We start from the raw sequence: 27,890 nt of genomic DNA, 5'->3' as shown, positions 1-27,890 counted from the left end.
TCTTAAAAAAAAAAAAAAAAAAAGGCAGATCCAGAGTAGAGTGGATGAGAGGTTAATATGGAGAAACCAGCCATGGCTTGTTTTGATGGCCTGAGTTACTAGAACGGAACTTGGGGAAGTACTGGTCTCAGTTTTGAGAAATAGTCCCAAGGTCCAAGCTTATTAAAAATAATTATACAATTCAGTGTATTGGTGAAAAAAGTTTCAAACTAGGCCATATCAGATAGGCCATATCAAATAGGGTGAAAAGCAGTCTTTTTTTTTTAGTAAAGAGAAAGCCAAACTCTGAAAAGAAAAACTAGAATAAAAGCTGTGAAACAAATCTTCATTTTTCCTAAAAATCTTATCTTTCTACTAAAGATAAGAACACTTACTGCCCATTGCATGCGCAGTTGGAGAAACTGATTGTACCATATCTCCTATTGTGTTTATAAACCTTATTTGTTGTACCTCACCTTGCTAATCTATTTTTCTTTCTCTTTTCTTCTTTCTTTCTTCCTTGAAAATGTCTCTGGATGTATTATTATCCTTTCTGAAACTTATTTTCTTCCTTTTCCTTCTTGTTATTTTAACCTGGTTTTGTAGCAGTTCTTTGTTTTGAATATTAGCTGTCTTCATCAAATGAAAAATTTGAAAGTCTCTTGTCCTCCTTCACAGGTTTTTGCCATAGACTGTGATTAGACCTTCTTTCTCACATTGCCTAAGATTATTATAAGCCCCCTAAACCACAATGCAGAAACAAACAACAAACCCAAATCACTAAATCTCTTTTTTCAAAATACTTTTCAGGTGAAAGGAAGGTAGAAATGCTGCAGATCTTCATAAAATATAAATTACGTAGACTTCTTCAGTGATAAAGCACTTGATGAGTACAGAATAAAACAATCATCAAAGACCTAGAAAAGCAAGAGTTTTATTAAGGGCAGAGTAGGAAGGAAGAATGTGATAATATAAGAAATTCTGACTCAGAGTCAGAAGTATGCGTCCTAGCCCACTGACTTTTAGAGGCTCTTTAATCTTGGGAGAAGTCAGTGTATCTCCTGGTCTCTGTTTCCTTACCTATAAAATAAAGTGATTGAATCAGGAAAGAGATGGCAGGTACGTTCCACTTTTAGTGCTTTAGTGGTAAGCCTGATAAATTGGTAGCGACTTTCCAGAGAATTTGTTGAGAGTATCAGGCCTGGTGGCAGGGAGTGGTGTGTGATGGATTAGTGGTGTCCACCACAGGGGCCGGGTGGGGGTGTGGTGGCATTCAGGTCCTGTACTTACCGTATCTGAACTAGGTGGCCTCACTTCCCTTCCACTGTGAACGTGCTGTGATCTCTTGTTTCTCCCTAATGTTGGACGTTTGTCTAGATTGTTGAAAGTAGAGCTTTGGGTTTTATTTTTTTACAGCTATCTTTTAGAAAATCCTCCTGTGTAGAAAACTGTCTTTCGAGGTTAGTTTCACGTTCAGAAATGAAGATATTTTGACAGGGCTCTGGTGGAAGTTGGCTGATGGCGATATTTTGATACACTGAAACTAAGGAGAACACAATCCCGAAGGAGTTAGCGAACTACAAGTACTCTTGTCTTATTTCATCTTTGTTTCCCAGCAGGATGCCTAGAACATAGTAGGTGCAAAATAAATGTCTGTTGACTTGAAAGTCTTGGTGGTTTCCTTATAACTAGTTTCAGTCTCATGTCACAGAAGAAATTTGCGTATAGATAAAATTAAAAGTTAAGAATCGCAGAGATTTTGTGCTTTCCCTCATTTCTATACAGTACTTCATCACATTAATCAGTTCCATGGGAGAAATTTTCTATTTGAAAATGCCTCTCATCATCATTGTGAGTGAAATGTCAGAGATAATGATGGGAAAATGGTGTATCAGCTCTACCACTAGTGATATGCAATTTGCAAAATTGTGTTTGCTTTACAGCGCTTCCATAGGACGTTTATTTGTGTGGATGAAGCTATGAAATATGGATGTATGTTAGAGGTACATTAATTTACCCTAGCAGCATGCGTTTTACATACCATATGTTTATAGTTAATTAGCACAACAAACCCACATTTAAAAATAATAATAATCTCAATTAGGTTATGCAAAATCAAGCAATCAACTACCTTCCTGACACATACATTTTCGACTCCTTGGGTAACCATAAAGAAATTGTTCTCTCTTTCCCTCTCTTCCATCTGCTGTCTATTGTATTACATGGGATATTCCATTTACTAGAAATCTTTCTAAGGCCCTCTCTTCCAACATTTGAAGATCTTCGAAAGGTTCTCTTGGGAAGATTTTTTTTTTTCCTATGACATCCATAAATGTTCAAAATATCTTTGTTGAATTTAATAAGGTGTCATATATTTATTAAATACATAGAGGAATGCATTAGGGAATAATTGGGAATTTAAATCATTTTTAAAGAAAACTACTTACATTAATATTTTAAGGTAGTTTTGAAGTAAAATCTGCTTTTGTATTTTAGCCTCTAATAGATAACATATATTCATAGAATTTTAAAGTTGGAAAGAACCATTAGGGGTGTAACGTAGGCTAACTTCCCACCATAATAATCCTCTCCACTAAATTCATGACAAGCAGTCGTCCGGCCTCACTTGAATGCTTTCAGTGAGCCAAGTCCTGCAGACTTACAAGGCAACTCAATTTATTTAATAGCTCTAATCGTTAGAAAATTTTCTCATATTGAGATAAAATATGCTCCCTATTAACTTCTAACCATTGGTCCTACTTCTCTTCTCCAAAGCAATAAAGGCTTAGTCTAATTTCGAATCCACTGACACCCCTTCAGTTATAAAATAGTTATCAGATCCTTCCAGTTTGTGCTTTTCTGAAAAAATACCCGCAAAATGTTAAACAACAAATCCTATTTATTCCCATTACTTTCAGTAGAAATGAACTGGTTTTATCAGTGAATGCAGGACTTCAAATGTGATCTAACCTCATGCTTTCCTTGTTAGGATGTTACACTTCTGTGCAGGGCAGCTCTGGGCCAGCGCCAGATTTCATACGGTACGCTAGACTGTGGATTCACCATGTCCACAGGAACCAGAACTCCCAGGGTTTTGCTTTTGGTTTTGGGTTGGTTTTTCCACACTGTCCCTTGTCTAGCTGGGTCTCCCCGTCTAGCACTTACCATGTTTATAAAGTGCTGTCCCACACTGTCCCTTGTTTCTCTGGGTCTCTAGCACTTACACCCCCACCTGCCCCTGCTAAAGCTTGTTGATCAGTCTTCCTGAACTTGTTCACCTATTAATGTGGTAGGGCATAAGGAGAGCTTCAGAATTTCTCACTAAAGCCCTCTCTTTCCATTATCATTAAGTCCTTACATGTTTATGATTTGCTTATTAAATAGAGCTAGTGTGCAAGCCAGTTCTTCTGAAAAATTCTTAAGCGTATTCTTGTCTGGAATCTAAACAACTCATTATAACTTATTTGAACATTGGGCTCCTGCCTGTACCGACTTCATAAAAATCTCATGGTATTCTTGTGGATAATCTAGAACAGTGGTTCTCAACGTTCAGTGCGCCAGGAGGGCTTGTGAAAAATACAGATTGTGAGGCCTGACTCCCAAGAACTTCTGTTTTGTTAGGTCCTTGACAGGGCGAGAGGCTCTTTCCTAACAAGATCTCAGGGGTGATGCTGATGTTGCTGATCCAGACCCAACACTTGGAGAATTATTGATCTAAAGAAAGACGGACTTAGTGACCAAGTGGGTTCAGAGCAGGTTTCAAAGCAAAGTGAGAACATGTATGGGTAACCAGAGAGGTTGGAGAAGGAGACGAGAGTGAGAAGCTAATAGAAATTGAGCCTGTTAGCTTCAGCTTCCTTTCAAGATGATCAGCCAAGCCTGAAGGCTGAGGTTGGGGTCTTGAGGAGAGGTAGATGTTTGAAACAGTCACAACTCATCTGCATCTTTCTGCTGCTACCGTATGCCAGGCCCTGAACTCGGCATTTTACACACATTATCTCACATCACCTTCACAGCATCTCTGGGGCAGGGCTCACTAACCTCCTTTTCTGGGTGAGAATTACATAAATTTGCCTCACATCACAACAAGTGAGCGGCACAGCCACGCCCTGGTCCCCAACCTGTGCCCTGCCAGGATGTAGAGGTCAAATAGCGAATGGTAGGGGGTCAGAGTAAGGCTGTACCAAGACTCGTTGACCTGAGAACTGACATGTAGCGGATTTCACACACAGTGGTGAAAAGCCCCAGCCAAGCTGGCACACATCTCCAAGGGTAAAATTCTTAATTGTGTAATAGGCCTTCTTGTGAAGTCTTTTGTATTGGTTAAAAGATTATAGTTGTTTTCTTAATACCAGGCAATGTGAATTTATCATAACCAGGTTACCTTTTATAGAAAAATTTACCTTTTCTATAACCAGTTTACCTTTTATAGAAAAGTTTACCGGGATCCCTCGGTGGCTCAGCGGTTTAGCACCTGCCTTCGGTCCAGGGCGTGATCCTGGAGTCACGGGATCGAGTCCCACATCGGGTTCCTTGCATGGAGCCTGCTTCTCCCTCTGCCTGTATCTCCACCTCTCTCTCTCTGAGTGTCTATCATGAATAAATAAATAAATCTTTAAAAAAAAAAAAAAAAAAGAAAAGTTTACCTTTTCTGTAATGAAATTTCACTCCACAGAGGCTGTTCTGAGTCTGTTGATGAATAAGCAAACTCTTGCTTTTAAGAATTTCTTCTTAAATACTTTGGTTTAACTCTATCTTAGCATCAGCTTGTTCTTTATTGGTTAAGAAATCTTCATCAATGTTGACTCATTTGAATAAATTTTCTTTTTCAAATTTTTTTAAACTTTCTAGGTAGATTATGATAATCATGCACTTTATAAACATGGGAAGACAGGTCGAAAACAGTCTCCTGTGCGTATTTTCACCAATATTCCGCCCAACAAAATAATCCTTCCTAGTGAAGAAGGGTACAGGTAAGATCCTAGTGAGGCCTTGAAATACATGAGTCACTGAAAATAAAGTTCTATATATCTAATATCAAAATGCTGTTAATACTGGCTCATATAGCTCTTCTGTTACTTTTAAATTTGGTCTATAATTTTATATTGAATTTGGATTACACTCAATCTTTATAATAATTGTCTACTCTGTGAGTCTTCCTGAGAATATGCAGCTGATTTATCTGTTTCTTTCCTCCCTAGATTTTGCCCTTTGTGTCAACGATACATCTCCCTAGAGAATCAACATTGTGAGCACTGTAATTCTTGCACCTCCAAGGTATAGGTTTCTATAGAATGCATTTTTATTAAAACATATTCAGTTTATTTTAGCTTACTAGTTTCATTACATTTGCTTACTGTTATTTTGATGATATAATTTGTATTACCATATTATCATTTACTAATTATACTTCAATACAATATTTTATTTCTAATTATAAAGTACAACAGGCTTTAAAAAATAGGTACCTCCATCATCATTAACAGTTGTTTGAATTCACTTTTTTTAAAAAAAGATTTTCTTTATTTGATCAAGAGAGAACACATGGGGAGGTTGGGAGGCAAAGGTAGATTGAGAAGGGAGCCTGACGCCATGGACATGGGATCATGACCTGAGCTGAAGGCAGACGCTAGACCAACTGAGCTACCCAGGCACCCCTGAATTCACTTTTATGTGAGGCATCTATGACTGCTAAAGTAGGAGTATTTCAGATAAGGCACGAGAGGAATGCTAAACTTTGTTGAGGGTAAAATTAAGATGCTTCAAATACGGTACTGAACCATAAGATACTCTCCCTATTCTGATGAAATAATAACAACATATTCTACGTACTTTTTATGTGCCAGGATCTTTCCTACCATACATGGATTACTCAGTCACTCTGCACAAAGCCCGAGTAGATAAGTATTTCCCAGTTTTTATAGATCAGGAAGGACTACGGGGACATACCTCCTATTTATTGTTTTAAGGAGGTGGGATGGCCCTTAAGGGGACCTGTTTATTTTAGCTAAATCCAGTCAGGAAGAACATGTGAGGTTTAGTTTGGCTCATATGCACAAATAATTCTCCAAAGGAAACGCTGTATTTTTATAACTATCATAAAGTATATTTTTCATAACCTCACAATTTTATGACTGGTTATACTTGTTTTTAACTGTGGTAGTGCATCTGATTACATGTAATTTCAATCAGTTTAGAAACTCTCTGTGTTCTTTATTTAAAAAAAAAAATATGCCCAGGTCTTATAAATCTCAAAATGAGGAAAACAAAGCTTCTTTATTTAGAGGTGCACACACAAATGGTAAAAATAAACAAAAGCAAGGAAGTGTCCATCACAGAAACCAGACTAAGTGTTACTTGGTGGGGAAGGAGGAGTGCTGGATTTTGAAGGAGCATGTGGGAGAGTGATGGGGGAACAGTATTCCTTAACCTGTTGGGATTCATCAGTGTGTGCTATATAATAGTCATTAAACTGGACATGTAAGTGTCTTGTATAGTTTTCTAGGTAGTTTCATTTCACAGGTTTAACATTACCCAAACAGTAGCCTATAATCTCTATCTTTTAAAATTATCTAAAGTTCTCAAATATGAATTTCACAAAGGATTATGCTGCATAGACACGTAAAAGTTATGAATCATTAATTCTCTTGAAATTTTCATCAAGTTCTTCTTTGTGTAGATTGGGTTGCTTGAACTGGAGTGGACTTTCAAGATCATGTAGATAAATCCCCTAGTTTTCCAGTTAAGAAAATTGGGGCCCATCAAGGAGACGTTTGAGTTGAGTGGAGAAATGCATAGATTAAAATCAAAGTATTTAATTGTGAAGCCCAGGAAAGTGAGAAATAAGGAATGAATAATTTACACAGATTTTAATAAGACATTTTAATTTTTAATTGTGGAACTTGATTTTTAATGATGGATTAAACATAATTTAAAAATTATTTTTGTAGGATGGCAGGAAATGGAACCATTGCTTTTTCTGCAAAAAGTGTGTAAAACCTTGTAAGTATTTAAACTCAGTGTTTGAGAGCCTATGAAAACATTTCAGAGTTTTTCTTCACCTAAATAGGATTTTTATTTAATTGTATTTATAAGAGGAAAAAAAATAATATAGAGACCGGCATTGATTTACTTGCTTTCTAATTTTTGCAGTTACCAAAGTGCACACTCTCTCCTTCATAGGGAGACATGACTTTGTAACCTGTTTCAGTGTGGCATTTGGTTTGGCTTATTTTAATAGGGCTTTGTGTCACTCAGCCAGCCCCCATTGTGTCAGTGGCTCTCAGCTTATGACTCATTGAAGAAGGGCTGCATTTGTTGCCACATATCAGAAAGAAGTTAGCTGGGTTATGTGGGATTCCGACCTCTTAACCTTGGCCTCTTTAGCCAAATTATAACCAGCAATGCCAACTGGTCACATTATCTGAACTAAACACTATTCATGCTTCCCTGTCATAAGGGCTGATCAAATGAAAAATTATATTAAATGAACTTCTTCTAAGACTTAATTTTTATTTTGTAGCCTGGATCCACTGTAGCATTTGTGGTCACTGTGCGCTTCCAGATCATTACTTGCGGGGGCCCTAAAGATGGCTGCTTTATTTGTGGTGAATTAGACCATAAACGTAGTACTTGTCCTAAAATTACTACATCTAAGAAAGTGAACAGGTGAGTTGACTTCTTTTATTGCCTAGAAAAAAATTTTCCTTCTGTGATTTGTATAAAGCAGTCTATAAAAGTATGCATTAAGGATTCAGAAGTGCTGAATTATTTGCTGTCTTACTGTTATTTATTGTTTGCATAGATGGGGGGAGTGTGAATAAAAGAGCTTAACATTTTTATAGGTAAGACATGAAAATCACCGAAGTATAAGGTAGAAACTGATTAACTTTATATGTCCTGTGGGTCATGTGAAATTACAATTTGTGGGGAGAGAGCCCAAGCTTTATTGATGGACATGATATTCAAGTCAGGATAGATCGGGTGCAGACACATGACAGCAGGCGAGGCTAGAGAAGGCATTTCAGATGGAATGTAGTGTGTAATCCCATGGTGAACACATTGGAAAACGAAGATATCTCTAAATTATATCAGACTTCAAAAAAAAAACATTTACTATTTAAATATGAAAATTTTAATTTTTACCACTTTTTTTCTATGATTATTTTTACTTCTTTCGACCAATATTTGGTATTGGTTATCACTCAGAGCAAAGTTATACCGATGACAACAGCATATTTAGAAAAATCATTGCTATTTCAACTGGGCTCATTTGAATGATTACACTTAGAAAAAAACCTAAAAGGGATGATAGTTATTGAGTCTTCTTGTTTTATTGTTATGAAAAGCACACATTAACATTATGTGATAATTGGGCAGCCCGGGTGGCTCAGTGGTTTGGCGCAGCCTTCGGCCCAGGACGTGATCCTGGGGACCCAGGATCCAGTCTCACGTCGGGCTCCCTGCATGGAGCCTGCTTCTCCCTCTGCCTCTGTCTCTACCTCTGCCTCTGTCTCTACCTCTCTCTCTCTCTCTCTCTCTCTGTCTCTCATGAATAAATAAATCTTAAAAAAAAAAAAAAAACTTGTGAGAATTGAGGTCAGCATAACATTTTTGAGCTATCTCACGACTTCTGATAAAAAAAATTCTTAGTATTAGAAATATCTAATGTTATTTATGATTGTATTAGAATTCTTTTCCCTTTGTTAATTTGTTTTTAGTCAGTGGCAATTAGTTTTTGCCAGTAAGGTCCAGCTATTTAAATTCTGCCTACTGTTTTATTTTTCCATCACTTTTCATCAAATTTACTTTAAACAGTTATTTCCAGTATGTAATCCAGGGTAGAAATTAAAGTTTCTAAATTAAGTAGTGTATAAAAGATTTTTTCTTAGAAACCTTCTTAGTTTTTGCCAGTAAGGTCCAGCTATTTAAATTCTGCCTACTGTTTTATTTTTCCATCACTTTTCATCAAATTTACTTTAAACAATTATTTCCAGTATGTAATCCAGGGTAGAAATTAAAGTTTCTAAATTAAGTAGTGTATAAAAGATTTTTTCTTAGAAACCTTTTTTCTTAGAAACCTTAAAGGACCACCTAATAAGCTAGTGGCATGGGATTGTTGCCCCATGCACGAGGTAATTGTGGTCGCAAACAGAGTTAGTAATATGCTCAGACTTTCAGTGTGTGATCTTATGATACATGGAAACTTAATTTGCGTTTTGCTAATGTCTTATAAGCTCCTTGTTGGCTCCTCTGTAGCTTGGGCTAGTTTGCTGAGTAGTATGCTATTGTTTTCATTGAAGGAAACCATTTAGTATCTTTCAGTACTAGATTTTATCAAGTTTAATTCAGGGAGCAAATCCATTAGGATGTGGTATACCTGATAAGTCTTAAATAGCATTACTTTTTTTCTCTCAGAAGAGACTCCTAAACTCCTGCAAACAGTTCTCTTCAGGGATGGCTTTCAAAAAATTTTCCTAATGAAATTGGCAAGGCAAATTTTTTTCTTTACAATGATAAAAAATAATTTAAATCACCTTTTTTAGCATATATGGCATAAAAGATCTCATAGCTGTCATATTAATTTGTTTTTCTTGAGTTTAATTTGCCTTTGCTCATGAAGTGGAATGGTGCTGGCTCCCTCTTGTGGTTAATCATTTTTATCATTACATAAATACCTATAATTTAGAGGACAAACACTAGGTCAATTCAATTTTAAGGCAAAACAAAATAATGATTTATACTCAAGGAATGCAGTTTATACTCAGTTGAAAGACTTTATCTCTGGAAAGTTTGTTTATTCATATTACAAATGAATATTTTCTTCTGCTTTTGTTTACTGTGTCCTTTAGTGGGGTCTGCTGGTTCATGTTTAGTTCTTTTTATAAGTAGATAAGCCGAAGAAAATTTGTTTAAATTTTCTTTACAGGCACATACAGCTTCATTGTGCCATCAAGAGATTATACTTAATAAATTTGCTAAATCATCCCTTGTCAGGACATTAGCCTACTTAAAATAATGGCTGGAGGGAAAGGAGATTTATATAGCATACAAAAGAGTATAAAGATAGCTGTGGTATTTGTTTTATTTTTGAACTGATAGGTTACCCACTGTATAATCCAAAATCTAAATAAGAAAAAATGGAAAGTTGTCAAGCAAAATTCTGAAGAATAGTCATGTGGAGCTACTAATAATAGCTAATGTTTGTTTAGTGATTACTCTATGCTTAGCACTTCACATATCTGAATAATTTAGGAGAGTATATAGTATCAAGGTAGTTAAGAACACAGGTTCTAGCATCAAGCTGGTTCTGCTGGTTCCTCACAGAGGATTTCATAGCCTCAGTTTCTTTCCCCCCAAAAAATTAGGGGAGGGAAATGATAAGTGACATCTACCTTGTCTCAGTCTCCCAGATCCTTGGAGTCAAAGACTATGCCTCTCATTTTTGTATTTCCAGCCCTTACTATATATGTTGTGTGAACAAAAAGCGAGGCCTGCATTTGCTCCACTGAGGGATCATATACTATACATGAAGGCCCTTTGCCGGATTTTGGTCTTGGGAAGATGAAGAATAAGCTTCTCTCTAGGACTTGGGGTTTAGGAGGAGTGAGTCTAATGACAGATATTGCTGGGTACCCGTGGGGATCTTCCAGGTTTGCCCGTGGTGGCAGCCCCAGCCCTTTCCTTGGTTTGTGATATGATAAATGGCATGATTCTGCTAGCTTAGAGAAAATGAATGAACCGACCGGTAATCTTTCTCAGCTATAGATTGTCTGGAACCTGGTTCAGAGAGCACCAGAAGCTTAAGGATCTGTTTTGTTCTGGTGTAGTGTTCTTAGAGCGTGAGTTCCAAGTCGATCATTGTGAAGCTTGTCACTCAAGAAGGCAAAGACCACAACATGTGGACATCCTATGTGGCACTTGTCTGGACTTTTAGACCCATCGAGGAAAGGAAAATTAGCTGTAGAGCTTACAAGATGGGCCTCTGTAAGTGCTGCCCATTTTTCCATTGTGCCATTTCATTTCTCTGCCTCTGCTAACTGGCACATGTATCGGTCCTTTTCCTGAAAAATGTAATTCAAGGATTTGAAAATTGAAATGCTGAGTTGAGCAGTACAGATGTACCAATACCAAAATAGCAGCAAAACACCCTCGGACCTCATTGGCCTTACTGTTTTTAAATTTTAAATAATATATGTCCCAAATATTATTTGAACACACAATCGATATAAAAGTTATTGACAAAATATTTTGTGTTCTTTCTTCAATATCCGGTGTGCATTTTATGTGTTAGAGCACATATTCTCACTACATTCCAAGTGCTTGGTGGCCACATGCTGACCAGAGTCTACCATATGGTTAAGCACAGTGGGTGGCTTTTCCTGGCTTGACTTTCTACCTCTAGTGGGCTTGTCCCAAATAAATCTGTAGTAACCGTCTTTCAGAGAAATTTCTTTACTTAAGCATTTTGCTTAGTCAGGCCTCTGATTGTCTCCTTGTTATTATGGTGAGGATTCTGAGGATTTATGCTTATGATACAGTAAATTCTTCTCCTTCTGTTTTCTTATTTGGTCAGCTGGTTAATTAAATTCCAACATAATTACATAATTCACTATGCTTATTCTACAAAATAATTTAGCACCTTGTTTTTCAGAGCTGTCAGAAAGCAGAAGCAAAGAAAAAGTAATAAGATGAAAATGGGGATCACTAAAGGACAATCCATGAATCATACATCTGTTACAAGGAAGAAGAACAGGAGAGAAAGAGCCCATCAATATCTTTGCTCTTAAATGTCCAGTGACTCGAGAATAAGAAAGATTTATTGTCCAACCTTTGATGCCATTTTCTGAAAGGGCCACATTGGACTTAAATTCTGTTGCTTTCAAAGGTATGCACCTTTCTAAGCCAGATAATAGGCAGGTAGTATTTGCTGGTTTATGGACACCTCAGCAGCCTCTCTGGGGACATGGGGAGGTGTTCCATCCTGAGATGGTTGACCAGATCTTTCTGTGTGCCTTTTTTCTCACTTTAAATCTCTCCCAATCACATGATTTGGGCCTCTTTTGAACAACGGGCATGCAGCATTCTTTTGCAGAAAGTGTCAGAAGAAAAATGAAAGTGAGAATGTGAAGTCTGGTTTATGTTAAACACAAGAATGTTAATTTAGATACAGAAATGTTCTAAGTATCAAAATATTGTATGATGACTTAAACCCCTCTTGCAAAGAAAAGTACAATGAACAATTAGTTTTAGACAAAAATCTGAAGATGATGGAGAGAATTTCCAAAAAGTAGTCTTAAGATACAAAGATTATAATTATGGTTTTATTATTAAATACTTGTCAAGTCCTTTTTACAGTGTCCTTTGATGGTGTAGAAGCACTTAAATGTTGTAGAATGAATGAGATGTCTAGAATTATGACTCGCTCCATCAACTCCATGTCTTTTAACTGAGGCAGTAAATTTATTTCTTTGTAAAAGTAGTAGCAGAAGGCAGGATAGTTTGGAGACTAAAACCTCTCGTCCCTATTCTGATGAACCCTTCCTGACTGTATGTCCTTGGCCAGGTCATTCACTCACAGCCCATTTCTTTGTTATTATGTAATTATCTTATTACAGGCTTATTTTTATGGTTATGTTAAATGAGGCACATGTGCCTGGCTCTCATTTCCGTGAGTGAGAAATGTTAACAAGGGCAGATGGATGGGTACGGGGCCCTAATGGTAATCATATGGTTGTCCAGTATCACTGTAGTGAAGGGGCTGGGTTTGAACTCTGAGAACACACAGGCCCTCTCCCCTTTCTCTGCTGGGTATCTGACGTGTGATCTCCTTAGGATTGCATACTTTTGGTTGCTTTCATTTGCATAATGACTTTTCTCTTACTCCCAAACAGCTGCTTTAGAGCAGGTTTGGAAGCATGCTTGCTTGGGCTTAGCTACAGTCCTGTGAGTGAAGGTGCAAGAACTGCACCCCATCTGGCAATGAAATTCCATCTGGTCTTTAAGTTAGGACTGTTTGATGCCTGGTGTGGAAGGCATTAAGCGTGGCCCTGATCAGTGGATGGGGCTGTATATCCAGCGATATCAAAAGATGAGCTAAGCCCCCTGGACTAAACAAGAATCAGAAAACACTTCCCTTGGTATGCCGGGGGTGGGGGGGTGGGGGGGGGGGGGGGGGGGGGGGGGGTGGGGGGGGGTGGGGATGCTCAGCAGTTGAGCGGCTGGCTTTGACCCAGGGTGTGATCCTGGAATCCCTGGATCGAGTCTCATATCGGGCTCCCTGCAGGGAGCCTGCTTCTCCCTCTGCCCGCCTGCTTCTCCCTCTGCCCGTGTCTGCCTCTCTCTCTGTGTCTCTCATGAATAAGTAAATAAAGCATTAAAAAAAAAAAAAAAAGCACTTCCCTTACCCCCTTTTGCACATGGGCTGCTATGGTGATCGGAACGGTAGATTTAGAGGTGACTGAGTGAGATAGGAACCTTTTGCAGACCATTGTGAGTGTTCCCCTCCCTGATTCGATTTCAGCTCAGGTCATGATGTCAAGGATGTGAGATTGAGCTCCTCCTCCTCCACCCACCGTGTCAGGCTCTGCTCTCAGCAAGGAATCTGCTTGAGATTCTCTCTCTCTCTCTCTGCTACCCCCCCAATAAATAAATCTTTAAAAAATTTTGGTGATTTTGCTTTTGTGTTCAATTAATACTAATTTTAAGAACTAACTGCTTCTTTCTTTTCTCAGGTAGTAAAGAATAGGATGTAAAAATGTCTCTGGGATGTAAAGTGTGATGGGAGATGAGTTTATTTGTTCTAATTAGAAATATGCATTTCTGAATATTAAGATAGCTACCTACTCAAAACAGCAATTGAGGAAAGTCCCTAAATTAGACACCTAAAATTTTCTAAGCTTTTTAAAAGGATGTTTTTCTTAAATTATTACAGCTAAATTTCATTAAACTTCTTGCTTATATTACAAAATTCAAGGAAATCCAGAGTCACTTTGTAGGCCCTGAGTGATCATATTTCAAGTTTTTTCTTATATTTAGTTTGATAGACTAATTCACTTCTGATTTATTTCTCCAATATGCCCACTGTTTTCACCTCTTCCTCTTCTTTATGTTTCCAGGAGTATTTCCTTCCATCTGGCCACCTATTAAACCCTTATGGAGCCTTCAGGCCCTGGCCGGAGTCTCACTGTCTTCTGGGAAGTCCAGGCTGTGTCCCTGCTACCATCCCATACCTTCCTCTCTGGAGGTGTTCTGCAACCACATTTCAGGCACTTTTCGTGTATTGTTCTGTGATTAGGCTTACAGATTGTGTTTCCCCACAAGATTTCAGTTTCTTAATGTCCGTACCCATTTTATACCATCTTATATCTCTCATGCATTATGTAGGTGCTCAAAAAAATTTGATGAAAGCATGGAATCTTCTAGAAGTCTTCATATGGTAGGTGTATTCGTGTGCTAGGGCTACCATAACAAACTATCAGAGACTGGCGGCTTAAATCACAATAATTTATCTTCTCACAGTTCTGGAGGCCGGAAGCCCAAGAATGAGGTGTTGGCAAATTTGGATCTGCTGCCTCTCCTTAGCCTTCCGTGGTGTTTCCTTTGTGCATATGATTCCCCGCTATCTCTCTGCATCCAGGTTTCCTTTTTAAGGATACTAATCAGATTGGGTTAAGGTCCACTCACATGGCCTCATTTTACCTTAATTTCCTTTTTAAAGTCCCATCTCCAAATACAGTCCCATTCTGAAGTACTGGAGGCTGGGCTTCAACATCTGGATTTAGAGGGTACCGTTCAGTTCTTAACAGGTGTGCCTAAGACACGGAGAGGTGTCTTTCCTCTTTGTTTCATTTATTTATTTTAATCGTTATTTATTTTTGTAAAGTGGGCTCCACGCCCGGGGTTGAACTTAACGACCCCGAGATCAAGACCGGATTGCTGAGATCAAGAGCTGGATGTTCAACTGACTGAACCACCCAGGCTCCCCTCGGTCTTTTCTCTTTCCTAGAAGGACTGAAAAAAGGACAACAGGCTGAAACAATATTGGAGGACTTAGAGTCAGTAGGAAGACGGTCTTGCTACTGAGGGTTTAGGTGTGTGTTAATGATTGGGATGTACTAGGTGAGCAAGACTGAGAACCTTTAAACTTCGAATAATTCAGCTTTCGAGGTAATTTTAAGAAAAACACGTAGGTTGATATCTGACCCCCTCAAAGTCATCTACAAAATACTAGGACATCTAGGAGAAGTCTAATTTTTAAATAAAATCACAGCCCACAAAGGGTCCTGGTGTGATGCTGCCTCCCTCAAGATGTCCCCATTGGTGTCTCTCCTGGAATAGTATGTTTCTTGCCAGTGAAATAAAAACGTGCATGTCGGGATCCCTGGGTGGCGCAGCGGTTCAGCGCCTGCTTTGGCCCAGGGCGTGATCCTGGAGACCCAGGATCGAATCCCACGTCAGGCTCCCGGTGCATGGAGTCTGCTTCTCCCTCTGCCTATGTCTCTGCCCTCTCTCTCTCTCTCTCTGTGACTATCATAAGTAAATTTAAAAAAAAAAAAAAAAAAAGTGCATGTTTGTATGTCTTTCATTCCCATTCCTACTTTCTTTTTTTTCCCCCTACTTCTTTTAAGGTACTTAAACTATGCCCTGTATTAGATCGACTTTTTTGTACTTACTTCCCCTGTCCAGATAAGCTCGTTGGTAGCAGTGGCCTGTGGACACCGTGGTGTGTGTTCACTAGCTCCTGGAGCTGTGCTTTGCACACTAATGTCAGAGACAACAGCTGCTGCACGTGTGACTTCACTAATTCTCCCCATGACCCCAGGAAGTGGGTGGCTGACTAACACCCTGGCTCACCCACCAAGTGGTAGCTGCTCATAAATCAGGACTGAGTGAGTGGAGATGCCATGTAATATACTGTGTGAGGTCTCAAAACCCTAACTGGGCGACCTGAGTAAGAACCTAAGACACTTAGAGCTGCCGAGGTAAGGAGAGCTTGCACAAAATGCAAAGGAAAATCTAATTTCACCTATTTGATGCGATTTTAATTGGAGCATGAGGACAGGGGTTAAATTAGTCAAGGGTCAGCTAAGAAGGTCATTGCAATCAGGTGAAGATGTGATCTCGACAGTTTGATTTCAGGCGAGTTAGTATAAATGTTAACTCAGCAAGACTTAGGGGGGGAAAAACACCCAAAGTGAGCAAGCAGATCTCGGAGCTCTGAGAGGTGAGTATTATCCTGTTAGCTGGACAGGCACAAGATTCTCACACTATTTGGTTACTTAATACCACTGCAGATTAGAGGCCTAACATCTGCTGGTCTCTGAGAGACTAGGCCTGAGTAGATGGGCCAGTTTCTTTACCTGTGAATGTAGGGGCGAGGAGTAGGAGAAATCAGAGAAATCAGACAATATTTTACGTGCTTAATGAGGACAGAAAGACAAAGGGCTTACCTGTTGACTTTACAATTAATGCACGAGCCAGGTAAATCAAAACGAAAAGCCTCTCCAGTCCCCTACCTCCCAGAGATAACCACTGCCACAACTTCTGTGTATGTTCTTCAAAAATAAATTTTTGCATAAATAGCTATATAAACACACTCTAAAATATCCCCCACAAAAAATGGAATGGGGACTACCTACCATTTTGTAATCCTTTTTTTCATAAACATCTGAACATCAGTTTATATTTACAATAGTATTATTCTTCAGTATGGGCATAATGTACTTTTTTAAAGTCAGCCTCTTATGGTTGGACATCTAAGTTGTTGGCATTTTTTCACTCTTGTAAACAACTTGTAAAAGTGCTAACCACACTGATGACTTTCCTTTGTTTCCTTAGGAGAGCTTTCGATACCTGTGAATACTGGTTCTGTAGCTCTTATTAGAACTATTCTTCAGATTGGAATCACATGAGTTGGTCTCTGAATTTCTTTCGCAGAGACAGACAAAACACCCCGGATTTAGACTCACTCTGGCAGGATGGACCATCTCCCAAATACCTTTATACTTAAAACTACCCTTTGGCTAGTTGTGATTGAGTGTCCTGTTGAAGTGTTGACTGGCTGTGTCGGCAGGATCTTTCCCACCCTCTCCAACGTGTGCCTGTCGTGGGGTTTGGGAGAGAGATGACCGACATCCTCACCAGCTCTTGGGGAGGACTTTTTTTTTTAATTTTTTTTTTAATTTTTATTTATTTACGATAGTCACACAGAGAGAGAGAGAGAGAGAGAGGCAGAGACACAGGCAGAGGGAGAAGCAGGCACCGGGAGCCCGATGTGGGATTCGATCCCGGGTCTCCAGGATCGCGCCCTGGGCCAAAGGCAGGCGCCAAACCGCTGCGCCACCCAGGGATCCCTGGGGAGGACTTTTTATGGGGCATTGTTCCATACTCCGTACCTGTGACTGATTGCAGGTTAGGCTCATGATAGGGCTTGGTCTAATCACGGCAAAGCTCAGGGCTTTGGTCTTGTGATTGGTGAAGAGGCCTTCGTTCTCTCTCTGAATGCAGAAGCGCGTAGATCCAGTTGCTGATGGCAGCTTTCCTCCGACCCCGGGGGGAGCCAGCCTCATGATGGTGTCCGCCCTGAGCTTGGTCCTCGATGTCTCCTGAGTCCCTGGATCTAGCCTGCCCTGAGGTCGGCTCTGCTTCTGGACTTGTACATGAACCAATACATTCTAGTTATTACTTCTGCCACTTTGAGTTGGGTTTTTTTTTTTTTTTTTGTCATTTAATAAATGCAACCCTCGTAGGATGAGAGATTCCAACACCGATCTACGTCCATCTCTTTCCAGCCAATTTTTTACTTTGTATGTTTCACCGATTTTATGACTTGGACCCCTCCAGATGACAGCCTCTCGCATGGCCTAGAGGAGTCACAGCCCACATGGTTCCCGCTTCCATTCCTGAAGGTGCGCGGGCCCGGCCTTCTCCCCGTCACACCTGACCTCGCAGGGTCCTGTGGGTCGTCACGGACTCGCACTCCGCCCCGGACACCCGCCTCGCTCCCGCCGCCGCCCTGCCCGCCTTCCCTCGGCCCTTGACACGTGGCCGCGTCAACCCGCATCTCCGCCCCGGCCGAGCGCAGCCTAAGCCTTTCAGGGCGCGGCCCCCGCCCCGGCCTCGGGCCTCCTGTAGGTCCTCTGCCCCGGGAGGTCCTCCGCGGGAGGAGGCCTGGGTGAGCGCGCAGCCCTCGCACTACCACCTGCTACCGCCTGTCAACCGCCGGCCTTACTGGGACAGTCGAGCTAGTTGCCCGCTCAGGGGGTTTGGAGCTGGGGGGCCCCGCCGCGCGCCCCCGCCTCCGCCCCCCGCGCGCTCCCGCTCCCCTCCGCGCGCCCCCGTGTCCCCGCCCCCCTCCGCGCGCTCCCGCCCCCGCCCCGTGCGCGCCCCCGTCCGCGTGTCCTCGCCCCCGATTCCCGCGCGCCCCCGTGTCCCCGCCCCCCTCCGCGTGCCCCCCGCGCGCTCCCGCCTCCCGCCCCCTCCGCGTGTCCCCGCCTCCCGCTCCCCTCCGCGCGCCCCCGCCCGCGTTCCTCGCCCCCGCGCGCCCCCGCCCCGCGCGCCGCCGGGTCTTCTCGCGAGGAAGTCCGGGCCCGGAAGTGCCGGCAGCGCGCGGCGGCGGCGGGCGGCGGGCGGCGGCGCGGGGGCTCGGGCGCGCGGCGGGTGGAGGAGCGGGGAGGCGGGGGGAGGTGGTCCGGGCGGCGCGGGCCGCGGAGAGGGACCCCCGGTACCGCCTGGCCGGGAGCCCCCCCCCCCCCTCGGCGGCGTCCGACCGGGGAGTCCCCGCAGGGCCGCCCCCATGTTGCGTTTCCCGACCTGCTTCCCGTCCTTCCGGGTGGTGGGAGAGAAGCAGCTGCCGCAGGAGATCATTTTCCTGGTCTGGTCGCCCAAGCGCGATCTCATCGCTTTGGCCAACACGGCCGGCGAGGTGAGTGAGCCCGAGCCCGCCACGGCGAGCGCGTGCCGCCGGCCCGGCCTCAGTTTCCCCGCGGCCGCCCTCGCTGGGCCGCGGCCGCCCCCCCCCCTCCCCCCCCTTCGCAGAGCGCGTCGGGAGCGGCCGCGGGAGGCCCCCAGGATGGGCCCATTTCCCGTATTGCGAGGCGAGAGCGGCGGTCCTCGCGCAGCGGAGTCGCTCGCCCGGCGGCCCGGCATCCCCGAGTCTGAGTCCCGTCGAGTCCTTCATTTGTCAAATGGGCGTTTGGGAAGCCCGTGGCGTGTGGCGCGTCCCCTGGGCATGCTCGGGCCTCAGACGGCGCGTCTCACGGCAGGTTCGAAGATCTAGACTCTCTTGGCCAAGTGTTCATTCTTATTTATTATTTTTTTTTTAAAAAAGATTTTATGTATTCATGACGGACACAGGGCGAGAGGCAGAGACGCAGGCAGAGGGAGAAGCAGGCCCGGTGCAGGGAGCCCGATGCGGGACTCGATCCCGGGACCCGGGGTCACCACGCGCCCCTGAGCGCTGAGCGCCCGGGCGCCCCTTGTCCAAGCTTCCTCCTGCGGATCGCGGGGCCGACTCCTACTAAGAACACCTGTAAAGCAAGGGAATGATGCTTGCCTGGGCCCACGGGGCGCACCTGAGTGTTGTCACCTGGCGTTTCTAGTTCCCAATCACGTTCGGCCTCATCACGGGTAACCGCTGCATCTACCTTTGTCCTGAGGGCCCCGGTCACCCGGCAGCCATTTTGTAAGGAAACCCTCAGCCCCGCAGGTCTCCTCCTTCCCCGGCAGGTAGGAGTTGTGTGCAGACCAGCTGGGACCCAGGGGTAAGGAATACTTAGCAGCCTGCAGAGCCGCGGCGCATGCCGGCTGCTGCTACCTCCTCACCCGGCGTTGCTGCCTCCTTCCTCAAGGCTCTCCATGTTACCTCCTGGCCGCTGCCCTCTGCCACCGTGCCCTGGAACCCTTCCTGCTCCGGAGGGGGGTGCAGATAGTACAGCCGCGGCAGTAGGACGGAAGGGAGAGCAGGGATCGGTGGGACTAGATGTGTAGATGTCATAGCGGGCCTTTGTGCCCCTTTCCTCAGTGAAGGAGGAGCACCGTCTAGGAGTGAGGGCGGAGAAAATACTGGTAGTTGGAGAAGTGCGGGGTATGAAAAGCTCATGAGGCAAGTGGACTAGGGAAACTTAGTAAGGTTGCTGGTCAGGGGACACCTGGGGTGCTCAGCGGTTGAGCATCTCCCTTCAGTTCAGGTCGTGAGTGACCCCAGGGTCTCGGGATGGAATCCCGCATGGGGCCCCCTGCAGGGAGCCTGCTTCTCCCTCTGCCTGTGTCTCTGCCCCTCTCTGTGTCTCTCTCATGAATAAATAAATAAAATCTTCAAAACAACCAAAAAAAAAAAAAAAACAAACACACAGATTGCTGGTCAGAATTAAGAGCCACAGGAGGTTGGTTGTCTTGTAGTTTGGCGGAATCTAGTGAGCATGGTTGTGTCTCTGCTGTTCTGTTTGACTCCGTGGGTGTAGGCATGGTTGGGTCTCACCAGGGTGTTGTTTTGCAAGTGTGACATAGCGACAGAGATGCAAGGGAGTTAAAGTTACATGTAAGAGGAGCGATGGTATTGGTGGTCCTTGGATTCTAACACAATTAAGTATGGAAGTGGGGGGGGGGTTGTGAGTGAGGGACAATGAGTAGGTGCAATCGTGTGTTACATGGCTTGGTGAGGTTGAAGAACTGAAGTTGAGTGTTAGTAGGAATGAGCTAGAAGGGTAGAGGCAGTGATGGAAAGTGGAAGGTTTGAAACTTTATGGCAGCACTTGTAACTGTAAGGACAAGGTCAAGGGCATGACCCTGGGAGTGACAGGTGAGTAGAAGACATGATCACGGGAAGAAAGGTAGTTGGGAACTGGAAAGCCAGGACACCGTAGCTCTTGAAATCACCAAGAATGGTGATGAATGGTGTTGGAAAGCATGACACGAGTCCCGATGTTCCAGGCAGGAGGGAAATGGCCAAGGGGCTTTAAATGATTAAGAGGGGTAGTGGGTGGTCTTGTGTGATTGCATATGATTCAGAGTTGGAGGATTTTAGAGAAGAAAAGTCATCCAGAGATGTCATCGGACGTCAAGGAGGAAGCCTACTTCATCTCCTGGCCCAGTAGAGTGGGGAGCATGGGATAGGGAACAGCTCTCACCTGAGAATCCTGCTGGAAAGCAGTGTCTCTGGGTGACAAGCACTTTTTGGAGAAGAGAAGGAAGATATGGGGATCTTGGTGCTACCTGACCATGAGGCAGCACTGTATCCAGAAGATACAGAAGGAGGGTTTCAGAAGTAAGGGATGGCAGAGATGGGCTCAGACAAGAGCGCTGAGTCTAGGGAATGAAGGATTCCTTGGGAGTCCTGGCTTCCCTGTGGGGCCCAGTGTGCCCGGAGTGAAGGAGGCTGCGAGCTGAGGCCGGGAGAGGAGCCGCTGTAGAGTGGCGCCCTGAGAAGGTGTGGGAGGGTCTTCAGGGCCACGTGCAGTTCTGAGGCTTTGTCTTCCATATTTTCATTGGTTGTGTAGAGCGTGGAGTAGGGACAGCCTTATTTTTAAATCACAAGGCACTGTGGGGCACATCTTGACCCTCCACGGTGGGGATTTTCCGTGTGGAAGTGGAAATTTAGAATGGCTAAGTCACTTGTCCCAAGATCTACCGCCAGTAAGTAACAGCTGAAATTCGATCCCAAGGTGTCTGATTCCAAGTTTGGTGTTACTTGGGTGTTACTTGGCTATTACAGCTACCTTTCTAGCGCTACTTACGTTCCTTATTTTTTTGTCACCATCTTCTTGGACAACTGTATTTCTTTCTAAAAGATAAGTCTCTTGTTGACATAGGAAAGTGTGTAGAGTACAGGGTTAAATTAGGTCTTGTTTCACCCATCTCCTTGAATATACCTTTAGTTCATTCAGACCCTGTTGTCTTCTAATTTCTTCTGATAGCTAAATATGCTTGAGATTAGTTTTGAAGATTTTTATAGTGGGGATCTAGGTTTATTTCATTTTTGGAAATGGATTTTTAAATTTTTGCCACCCTATGTGTTTTGTCTTAGGTTTTACTTCATCGACTTGCAAGTTTTCATCGAGTTTGGAGTTTTCCACCAAATGAAAATACAGGAAAGGAAGTGACCTGTCTCGCTTGGAGGCCAGATGGCAAACGTAATGATAGGATTTTCTAAAAAATACTATATTACTGTTTTTATTATTATTTTTATTCACAAAAAGTATTTTGTAGAGAAAGCTTATTTCCAGAAAGAATTTATTGTTCTTATTATATTCTTATTGTATACTAAATATCCAGTTTGGGAACTTTCTTTTTGGAAGGTTTAAAGTGTTTTCATTGAGCTGAGATTAATTTTATTATTTTATTTCTTGGCTGAGATCGCTCTACAGTGAAATTGGACTTCTTGGCAAAGATAATGCTAGAATGAAATCTGATAGAATATACAAAATACTTAGGCTTTGCTTCTTTGCACTGTCTTGTCCTGCACTGATGGCTCAAGTCCTATCTGCTGTTTACTAGTCTGTTCAACACCACTGTGGTCTTTTCTCCCAGAAATGTATGTTAGCACTAAACTTGTAGCTCATACTCTCTCAGCACAAATGCATGCTTCACCTGAAGGACTGTCAGTTCTGACCACATTCTTTCTGTTTCTCCTCATGCCCTTTATTTTGTAGCTTCTTATGGCTTTGACGACTGAACTCTATCGTCCCCCTTGTTATTTTTATAATGAGAGTCTTTATTTGAGCTCTTGTACACATACAGTCAATAAAATAAAATGCTGTAAATTATACAGCTTAAAATTAATCTGTTATCATTGGTGCTTTTACGCAAAAACTGAATTGTTTTTGTAAAATGGTATGTACTCCTCATTGCTTAATTTTTTTCCTAGTGAACATAAATGAGTTTGTAAAAACGCCCTGAAAGCCTCAACTGTCTGTCTGTACTCAATTTGTTCAGCTCTCGTTTTATCTTTTATATAAAAAAAAAAGATATGTGTAAAATTAGAGAGCTTTTTAAGTAACATCATGAGATCTTGCACTCTTCATCCAAAAATACCAGAATCTCAAAAAAAAAAAAAAAAAAAAATCATGGAAGTCCATGAGTATTGAAATGTATATGAGTAGATGAATTTTTTATCATTAAAAAAATATGCTGGGGATCCCTGGGTGGCTCAGTGGTTTAGCGCCTGCCTTCAGCCTGGGGCATGATCCTGGAGTCCCGGGATCGAGTCCCACATCAGGCTTCCTGCATGGAGCCTGCTTCTCCCTCTGCCTGTGTCTCTGCTTCTCTCTTTCTCTCTTTCTGTGTCTTTCATGAATGAATAAATAAAATCTTAAAAAAAAATGCCTTGTGTTTTTGGACAGTGAAATAAGGTTTTTTAGGTAATGAGTATTCAAGACTGCTTTAAATTGTTTTGAAGAAGAGGAGATGTGAGTTGCCTCACATCTCACAAAATTGTGTGTCTTGATACACAGTGAAATGCATAGCTCTCTACTTAGAAATTCTTAAATTTGATGTATTAGGAAGATATTAATAATGTATGTATCTGGAGAAACTACTAGATAATTCGGCCACAGTGAAAGGAAGAAGACTGATCAGCATTTGATGGCCTCGTTTCCCATTAAGGGTTAGGAACAAAAGGGAATACTGAACCTTCTAAGAACCAAGTAGATAGAATTGCTTCTTACCTTGTAGACATGTTTGCTAGACCAGCATATCTTGGTGATAGGATATTACTGTTTGTCTGTTGAGACCTGTTCTGTATCTTCTGCTTGGAAGCAGGGCTCTAGTCCAGAGGCTCTGATGTGTCAAATGTGAAGTGCAATACATGAGAAAGTAGCAGGTCGCTCATGAGATTATGAGCCTTTGGAAATAAGCTTAGATAACGGCATAACTACATGTAAATATATCTTCCCATTTTTAAAAATAATATTTAAAGGAAGGATTTTTAGGTTAAATAATTTCTATGATTATGATGCATTTAAAATAGTAAAACTGGGCAAGAAATGAAATAACCATCTCCTTTTCTCAAATGAATTAGTCCTGATTGTTTCTTCTTGTTTCAGTTTTGGCCTTTGCTCTTGCTGACACCAAGAAAATTGTTCTGTGTGATGTAGAAAAACCTGAAAGCCTGCACTCCTTCTCTGTGGAGGCCCCAGTTTCCTGTATGCATTGGATGGAAGTGACTGCAGAAAGCAGGTAGAGGAGTGGAAAGAGAGCTCCCAGTAGCCACAGTGGGATAGTCATGCAGTTTCCGTGTTTTACAATGGACGCTGGGGAGTATCTGAGTGTTGAGCATGGGCATGTTGCATTTAACTTCGGGTTTTCAGATTATTGAGATGAAATTTTGTAATGCTTTGTTAGATTTTTTTTTTTCCTTCTGAAAAAAAAATCTGTTTTCTTTATTGGAGCAATGATGCCTGAAGGGCTAAGATGTTTCTTAGTGGTTAATGTCACTGATTTGTACTTAGTTTCTTATTTATTTATTTATTTACTTAAACTTTAGGGAGTTAGTGCAATATTGGTTTCTGGAGTAGAATTCACTGATCATCACTTAAATATAACACCCAGTGTTCATCACAAGTGACCTTCTTCATGCCCGTCACCCATCTAGCCCACCCCCCCGTCCACCTGTCCACCTCCCTCCAGCAGCCTTCTGTTCTCTGTCCATATCTCCTCTCTGATGGCTTGTTTCCCTCTCTCCTTTTTTTCTTTCCCCCTTCCCATGTGTTCATCTGTCTTAAATTCCATGTATGAGTGAGATCATATGATAGTGATTTGTACTTTTAAGTAATAGAAACTAAAGTTACTTATTAGCAAGTTGAGATTCTTCTTTTTTTTTTTTTGCCGTCTATTTCCTTTGGAGTTTTGGGGGTTTTTGGCATCTTATTAGTAAACATCCTCAGTACAAAAAGTGTTGAGTACTCTGGGTTTTTGTTGTTATTGTTTTTGGTTTGTTTAAAGATTTTATTTATTAAAGCTAGAGCACAGAGGGAGGGGCACAGGAAGAGGGAGAAACAGGCTCCCTGCTCAGCAGGGAGCCTGATGCAGGGCTTAGGCGCAGGACCCTGAGATCATGACCTAAGCCAAAGGCAGCCACTTAACTCAGGTGCCCCTGAGTACTCTGTTTTGATGCTGAATGAGTTCTTTCTGTGTCTGTGGTCCTGACACCTTCCTGGTTTCATGAAAATAAGTTTCCCTTACTCTGCATTCAAGTCATATACCAGGTTTGCACTCAAGATGGCCTAAAGGATGAGTGGCTTTAGCTAATACTGAAAATAAATGTGGAAATGTGATAATTTTCTTAACAGTAATTTTTCTTTTCTAATTAAGTTTTAAGTTAATTTCAAATTAACTAAGGGGGTTGATAAAAAATTGAATAATAAGGATCTAGCTCAGTGTTTGAAATTCATAGATACAACAGTTGCAAATAGTCATGTGAATGTATCAATGCTTAGAAGAGCTTTACCATTTTAAAATACGTGTGATATTTGTTTACTTGGTAATATATATAATGTCTAAAACTGGGCAATTTTTTATAAAAGTATTTTTTAATGGGAAAACAAGTAAAATCTTTGGTACTTTTGTAATGGCTCTTCTTTGCTTTTCTTCTCAGTGTTCTAACATCTTTTTATAATGCTGAGGATGAATCAAATCTTCTCTTACCTAAATTACCCACACTGCCAAAAAAGTAAGTATCAGAGTTTAATTTCATTAGAATCTGTCTTGTAGATTTCTCTTTCCTTTACCTTGAACACTGATAATTTTCTCATGTGTTTTAAAAAATATATTTCTATTGCTTTTTACACTAGTCTCTGTTTTTCTCCAGTTACAGCAACACCTCAAAAATTTTTAGGCAAGTATACCTTTTCTGTTTTCAAGTAAAATAATCTTTTATTAATTGAAAGATGTAGTTGAAAGGTAACACAATTCTTTTTATATTTTAGTGAAGAAAATTCTGATGAAATTATTAAGCTTTTGGGAGACGTCAGGTAAATCTTGCAAATATCTTAAATAACAAGTCTAACTTCTTTAAGGTGATGTTTGATACTTGTGACAGAGTTTCAAGGGCAGTTTGGAGTTTCAAGGGCAGTTACTTTATGTGCATCCTTTTATTTTTCTGCTTACAAACACCTCAGAATAATATACAGACATTAGCCTCTGTTACATACTTGCTTTTATCGTATGGTCTTTGTGTCAAGTTCAATAATACTATACTGCACCTTTGTTTATTTTAATAAAAAGTAAAAGAGGATAGAAGTTATTAGAGTTTCTAAAATTTAAATTTAAATATTCTAAGTTTTTTTAAGCCCTTGTAGAACATTTAGTATCAGAGCCATGATACAACTGACGGCACTTTGTATTAACTGGGAAAAGGATCGTGTTATCGAGAGTGTATAAATACAGTCGTTGTTAAAAAAAAATACACTCATTAAAATACTGTGGCCTTGTTTTACTATAAACTGATGTTTTTTAAGCTAGAGCAAATTTATGTCCCTTTGAGAAAAAGAATAAGCCCTCTATGATTGGATATTGAGAACTGGTGAATTTGTGTGGTGTTTCAATTTCCCCACAGGGGAGCCTTAGCATGCAGATTATCTGAGAGCAAGAACAGTTTATATCTTGGTTTAAGAACTCAATCTTCTCTGTTGTCCTCAGCTTGTTACATTACTTTTAATTAGGCTTAATATTCTTGTCCTTGGAGGAAGTTCTGGATTTATCGAGCTTTATGCATATGGAATGTTCAAAATTGCTCGAGTCACAGGGGTAAGTTTTCCTTTAAAATTTTCCATATCATTTCTCTTAGAATGTACTACCTGATTTATGAAAAAAGAATACAACATTGGGTTTTTTTTTTTCTTGTTTCAGTTATTAGAATTATTCATTTATAAATGTTAAGAGGCTAATTTTCTTATGAAGATAAAATAGCCGTCATACGGTATCTGTGCTATTAGTGGAATTAGTCAAGTTTTTCTATTCTTTTTTGTTGTTGTTGTTAAGATTTTATTTATTCATGAAAGACACACAGAGAAAGGCAAAGACACAGGCAGAGGGAGAAACAGGCCCCATGCAGGGAGCCTGATGTGGGACTCGATCCCGGGACCCCAGGATCACGCCTTGGGCCGAAGGGCCGAAGGCAGATGCTCAACTGCTGAGCCAAGTTTTTCTTAACAAAAAGATTGATACAATACACTTGATTATGATGTAATGTTTTTCTAGCCTGTAGTCAGGGTGAGAGCTACAGTTTTGATGGGAATGTGATGAACATCATGAGAAGCGATCTTATACTTAGTACCAGGTCTGTCACTGTTCCTAAGTCTTGGTCTTCTCCTCATCTTTTCCATCCTACTCTTGCCATTCCTGAGGGGGACGAAATATACTGTAGGCTCTCCAGCATCTGATTTGGGACCCTTGATGGAGGGGTCTGTGTGTGTGTGTTTATGTCTGTGTCTGTCTTTCTCCATGTGGACTGGGTGGATACACACCTTGCATCTCCTACATACACATGGAAGGCGTCAGGCATGAGTGTTTCTGCTTTGTAGGATTCTGTGAATTTTTGTTTCTGTATGGTAAGCAGCTGCAGTCTAGCAATAATATTAAGTAGACTGGGGAATTTGACTCTTTTACAGATTGTTGGTACTTGTCTTGCATTATGTTTATCCAGTGATTTGAAATCATTATCAGTGGTCACAGAAGTTTCCGCTGGTGGTGCTTCAGAGGTCTCATACTTTCAGGTGAGTGTGGAAATCTTGTAGTAGCAGAGAGTAAATATATTTTTTTTTAAGGTTTTATAGGTTTTTATTATCCTTATCTTTGGGTTCTAATGGTCACTAAAGCAAAAAAAGAAGAAGAACTAACTTGGAGCTTCTAAATCTCAAATATAGAATCTTACTCTAGTGAACACTTTATTATTCCCAGGGCCCAGTGTATTTTTA

The 27,890-nt window shown here is 41.5% G+C and overlaps 2 protein-coding genes and 1 long non-coding RNA gene across 3 annotated transcripts in view; 2 read left to right on the top strand and 1 right to left on the bottom strand.

Moving 5' to 3' along the window:
- The window catches only part of ZCCHC4 (zinc finger CCHC-type containing 4), a 45,080-nt gene extending 32,460 nt beyond the window's left edge, over positions 1-12,620 (top strand). The window contains 6 exon segments of the mRNA XM_038533710.1: positions 4,831-4,952; positions 5,181-5,256; positions 6,930-6,981; positions 7,502-7,548; positions 7,550-7,647; positions 11,633-12,620. Coding sequence (XP_038389638.1) covers positions 4,831-4,952; positions 5,181-5,256; positions 6,930-6,981; positions 7,502-7,548; positions 7,550-7,647; positions 11,633-11,768 — 531 coding nt within the window. The 3' untranslated portion in view covers positions 11,769-12,620.
- Positions 12,621-15,551: 2,931 nt separating this feature from the next.
- LOC111095316 lies at positions 15,552-18,256 on the bottom strand. Its single transcript, XR_005356452.1, has 3 exons — positions 18,182-18,256; positions 17,376-17,632; positions 15,552-16,340 (listed from the first exon to the last, which is right to left on the bottom strand). It is a non-coding gene; the product is annotated as an uncharacterized LOC111095316 (long non-coding RNA).
- A 336-nt stretch (positions 18,257-18,592) lies between these two features.
- Positions 18,593-27,890, top strand: part of ANAPC4 (anaphase promoting complex subunit 4) — a 36,276-nt gene continuing 26,978 nt past the window's right edge. Inside the window, exons 1-8 of the mRNA XM_038533555.1 lie at positions 18,593-18,904; positions 22,004-22,109; positions 24,021-24,153; positions 25,571-25,645; positions 25,784-25,810; positions 25,902-25,946; positions 26,637-26,721; positions 27,585-27,689. Of these exons, the coding sequence (XP_038389483.1) occupies positions 18,776-18,904; positions 22,004-22,109; positions 24,021-24,153; positions 25,571-25,645; positions 25,784-25,810; positions 25,902-25,946; positions 26,637-26,721; positions 27,585-27,689 (705 nt within the window). The 5' untranslated portion in view covers positions 18,593-18,775. The remainder of the gene's footprint in view (positions 18,905-22,003; positions 22,110-24,020; positions 24,154-25,570; positions 25,646-25,783; positions 25,811-25,901; positions 25,947-26,636; positions 26,722-27,584; positions 27,690-27,890) is intronic.

Source organism: Canis lupus, chromosome 3, assembly GCF_011100685.1.
Source record: "Canis lupus familiaris isolate Mischka breed German Shepherd chromosome 3, alternate assembly UU_Cfam_GSD_1.0, whole genome shotgun sequence".
Taxonomy (NCBI): Eukaryota; Metazoa; Chordata; class Mammalia; order Carnivora; family Canidae; genus Canis; species Canis lupus.
Note: the sequence above shows the minus strand (reverse complement) of the source record. Positions and strands in the feature narration are given on the sequence as shown.